The sequence below is a fragment of the Lygodium microphyllum genome, chromosome 5 (assembly GCF_053477565.2).
Source record: "Lygodium microphyllum isolate KBCC chromosome 5, Lygodium_microphyllum_v1.1.10, whole genome shotgun sequence".
Lineage (NCBI taxonomy): Eukaryota > Viridiplantae > Streptophyta > Polypodiopsida > Schizaeales > Lygodiaceae > Lygodium > Lygodium microphyllum.
Genome location: NC_141139.1, coordinates 101,989,559 through 101,994,464, shown reverse-complemented (window position 1 = coordinate 101,994,464; position 4,906 = coordinate 101,989,559). Strand labels below are relative to the sequence as shown.

General features: G+C 44.7%; 1 protein-coding gene across 1 annotated transcript; it reads right to left on the bottom strand.

Annotated features, from left to right (window-relative positions):
• Positions 1 to 356: 356 nt before the first annotated feature.
• LOC148036211 (expansin-A10-like) lies at positions 357 to 2,417 on the bottom strand. Its single transcript, XM_087678209.1, has 3 exons — positions 1,794 to 2,417; positions 1,292 to 1,616; positions 357 to 1,133 (listed from the first exon to the last, which is right to left on the bottom strand). Exons 1-3 carry the CDS (start codon positions 1,966 to 1,968, stop codon positions 830 to 832), a joined length of 804 nt encoding a protein of 267 aa, XP_087534335.1. The 5' UTR covers positions 1,969 to 2,417; the 3' UTR covers positions 357 to 829.
• Positions 2,418 to 4,906: the final 2,489 nt, after the last annotated feature.

The window sequence follows — 4,906 nt, the reverse complement described above, 5'->3', positions numbered from 1 at the left end:
AGTCGCTAAAATTTCAAGCTTGCTACCAGTAGGATTCAATTCTAATATTTGTGGGATGCATGTTAGTAAGGCAGCATTGCTAGGCTTGCTCAATCCATTTGAAGGGTTTGATACCGATTTGGGATTGGGGATTGGGGAATTTGTGTGTATGTGCATACGTGCGAGCGTTGGGCACGCAAGTGCTGCTTAGAAAATTAACTGCAATTGGTATCTCACTTTCACTAAGAAGCAACATAGCACAACAATGGGTCGGCCCGAAAAATTTGCGGTGCTTTTCAAATGAGGAAAGAACGTGGAAATTGTGAGACGTTTTTCAGATGAGGAAAGTGTTGTAGTTAAGTCGAAAAGTAAGTTTGAAGAAGAATGATAAACGTGTTTAACTGATGTAATTGGTGGAAAAGTAGTTTTGAAGCAGAAGGGCACTCGTGTATATTATTTACATCTACATGGAAAGCACATGGATGAACAACCCTTCGGGATGCGCATCATGAGGATCCAGCTTGCACATGAGGTAGCCGAGGGAACATTCATTGTGTAGAGAAGCCCAAAGAGCTGATGGGTTGAAAGCCCAAGGCATGGAACAAGAGCGTGCGGCTCTAGCACTGTAGACATGGGAGAATACAGAATAGGATGAGGAATCCTACCCACCACACGGCGTGCGTAAGCATCAGCGGGTGGCCTCGATTCACCGACTGGAGAGGGCCACCACTTCTGCAGGCTATAGGCCGGCGCGGGCGAAGACTAAATTATAGCTGTATGTAGATGTGCATAAAGGGAATCCGCTGATCCTGGCGACCCAACTTGAGGAGGCGCGTCGTATCAAGCGGCCTCAGAACTGCTCGCCGGCGAAGGTCTGGCCGAATTGCCAGATGGCGGGCGCTACGTCGTAGGAGGTGAGGGTGCGGCCGTCGCTGGTGGTGACCTGGAAGGACAGGCTCTGGCCGTCCAGGTTGGCGTTGCTTTGCCAGTTCTGGCCCCAGTTGCGGGTCATGGGCTGCCAGCCGGTGCGGGAGCCCTTGATGGACACGGCTCTCACGTCGCCGGCGCCTCCCACGTTGGTAACGAGGACGAGGTTGAAGTAGGAGTGGCCGTTAAGCGTGAAGTGGATGCCACCGGTCTTCGCGCAGGGCACCCTGAAGAATTGAAGACGGACATACATTATTATGACGTTTCAGGAGTAGCTTGACATGTATACTAGTAAGTAGCCAATGCTTGCCATGCTGCGCCGGTGCCCTGCAATTAAACATAGCTGACGCCGAGAGCAGCTGGCCTGATTAGTTGTAATAATTACCTCCTGTAGAGCACCGGCACGATGCCTCCCTTGTAGACCCCGATCTTCTCGAAGGCCGGCTGGGCCATGTCAAAGTGCTGGAGAGGGGGATTGCACCATCCGCCGTCGGTGTTAGACAGTGCTGGGTTGGGCGGGCAGAAATTGGTGGCCGTGACCACCACAGACGATGCTCCGCCAAGGCACCATTTGGGGTCCGCCTGGGCATCGCACCTGATCTCGAAGCAGGCACCGCAGCTCAGCCCGCCGTTGAAGAGCGCCGTGCTCAGGGCCGCCGTGTTGGTGCCATAGCCGGAGGAGTAGAGGTCGCCGTAGCCGCAAGCGCCGCCTGTCGTCAACATGTCATGTGTGTCCGATTATAATATAGCCTTTACTACGTCGCAATCCATGTCGATCGACATGGAGTAATCAAATAGATCACAGAATATTTATTCAATCAATCCACTGGCGTCTCAATTTATAAATTGTGCACAGGTATGTCGAGATTAATTTAGTAGCCACCTACCCATTGTGCCCGAGGCGTCGCTTCCGCCGTAGAACGTGGCGTGGGCGCTGCTCCAGCCGCTCTCTTGGGAGCTCCCTCCCCTGTAGTAGGACGCACGCACGGCCACCAAGAGATAGATGTAGTAACTAGACACTAGCCATATAACAGGCCGGACCGCATGCGCAGTGGCAGCCATGATCTGTTTAGAACAAGGATGTTCTTGCTACTCTCAGCAGCTATCGCAAGACACCCAGCTCCTATAGGCCTGCACTAGATTGGAGGATGCTGCGCCAGGTGCAGTGGCAAGTTCTGAACCTGAGCTGATGTTATATAGCTGTAGCGACGTCGTCACTGGCAGAGAGATAATGTAATCAGGGCCCCTCAACGTAGGTAGTAGCTCAGGGACCTTGATGATGAAATTGGGATGAGAAATGCAGGTGCTGCGAGGCTGCATGTGGCCGCAAGAGGTCGCTTTGTCGAGCTGATTAGATGACATAGTTACGCCTGCTACCCCATCGTGGTCGCGCGTTGGAGACACTGCATGTTCACAGTGCCAGTACTGTCGCTGCTCCCCGGGCCGCGCCCCTTTCTCTCTCCCTCCTCCCTACCACGTAAAAATCGTCCTTCCTGTTGTCTCTCTCCCCAAACCAACGACCGCCACAACTTCCCCACATCCAAACTCATGTTATAACTTATCCCTATTAGGCCTACGCCTCCGCTAGAGCCACAGCATACGGGTAGGCTGTTATAACTAGACCTTCTTTACATCGCCTCTCGCCAGTCACAATCGAGGGAGTTCATGACCGAATGTGTATTCGACGTCTTAACACGAGTTACCTACTCCATCCTTAAGGATCAAAGGGGTTTTCTATAATGCGATTTCATTAATAGCGGTAAAGAGTGCACACTAGATTTTGCCCATCTACTCTGGCCAAAGAGTGTCTAGCTGTTCTTAGAGTCCCCTCCCCCCCCCCAAACTCCCCAAGAAGACAAGACAGCTTCTCATTTTCCCTCCTAATTGTGTGTGATTGTTCTTTCATCCTCTTTTTACATCCATTGCCAACATTGACAGACATGAGATGGAAATGCTACTCAAAAGGGTTGCAAACAAGTGGTTAGCCTATAGTACACATCTCCCTACATAGCACACCTGAATTAAATACTATGAAACCTATTTCCTTTAGGCCTACCATCTATTGTACTCGTGCCAACCCACAATCATTGTGCACATGCATGAGAGAAACATTTTATTATCTTCAAGATTTCATAGAGGAACCCCTTAATAACAACCCCTCTAGTTCTCATGGAAATGAGTGCATAACACTAGAAATTGCAAACTCTCATATATCCATCATTTCTCTCACTCCAGAAAAGGGAAAAGTGCTTACTATCTTGTTGAATGTACAAAGCCTAATGTTGGTTGTACTTACTATCCTATTGGTTGTTAGTAAAATCCCATAAGAGTCTCCATTCTTACCTTAAAAGTACACACTTTATGGAACCAAAATCCTTATTTCCTTTATGTCCATGTACCATCCAACAAAACAACCAATCATTTCTAAGGGACAAGGGTAGCATCTATACGTCACCTAGCCTCTCCTACCCTTTGTCCCTCAAAATAGTGCATATTTTGGATGTTGTTGACCAAGAGCACCACACATTGCACCATTATCATGAATCATGATCCATCGCATTCCTTAGGGTGGAATTCAATAGAGAAAGCACTATTCATTTTCCACTAAGAGGCATAGTGTGAATATCACAAAAGTTGTTAGTTCTAATACCTTTGATAAATAAGCAAGGCCTAGTTTTCATGCCGAGTTCCTACTATCAAAGATGCTTTTGTCCACTATGAGCTTTCTAGATACTGCTATATTTGGATTTAGCAATCAAAATCTTGCTCCATGGTGTGTCACATAATTGCCCTCTCTACAAGTCATTACCAGTAAATCTTATTTTCTTAAGCAAATGTCTCCATGTCTTGGGGTACTTTTTATTTGAGCTTTCCTCTTGCAAACTAATTGACATACCTAAGTTAATAATACTTATGTTTGTAGTACTAACTAACATTGCTAGAAGCCCCACATATTCCTAAGCCTTGCACCCTAGAAGCCACTAATGTATATACTTATAGTTGCTAATACTCCTTTGGTATCACAAACATATAATCATATATGGGCAAGTTTGAATTAGTATTAAGAGGTTTGGTGGGATTTTTGGTACAATTGCAAAGTTGAGGAGAATGGTGTGGTAACTACATATTTCTTCTATTTGAAGAGACATATTGGCTCCTCTTTGATTTAGTGTGAGCTAAAATTCATTCTTGAGACTCTTTCCTTTTTCTCTATTTGTCTTTTGGAGCTTTTCCTTTTACCTTGGCATGGTAGTATTCCATAGATGTATATATGATATATGCTCCTCAGGTAAGTTACTCATGAATATATGTGTGCATCACGTGGGTTCAAAATAATACCATTTGTATATATCTTTTACATACACAAGGGTGTAATATAAAAGGATTATTTATAGATTGAATAGACAAGCGTTATGTTTTATTCAAAAAAATTCACAGATAAGGATATTTATAAATAGGCCTTGAACGCACATGATGTAGAGGATATATGTATAGTAACTTCCCTGAGATATGCTCACCTGACTTAACAAATGACCCATTGTTATGTTGGCATAGAGGTATACTTTGAAGAGATTTTACTATGTTTTGAAAGTATATTCCAATGAGGTCTATCTCACAATTGATCATATTAATACTAAGTCGTTTACTAACAAGTAGGGGGGAAATTAGACGAGCACCTTTATGAATTTTGACCTCTAGGCATTCAATTTTATATGATGCCTTGATGGTTTGAAACTCATGTAGTGTTAATGTCCCCTAAAGTATTGCAAAATATTCAATCATTTATGGCATTCTTGAATCCAATAATAAGCTCAACTTCTATAGAGATAACACATTGAGTATCTAACATCAAATATATGTAACTTTTATATGACAACAATTTTGCATTCGAATATAGAGGTTTGTCATGATTTTGACTAGATTTCAAGAGTCTAGTAGTGTGGCCTTGATTGCATGTTTCCATCTTGTAATAAGGCATGGCCTCATTAAACATGTTGAA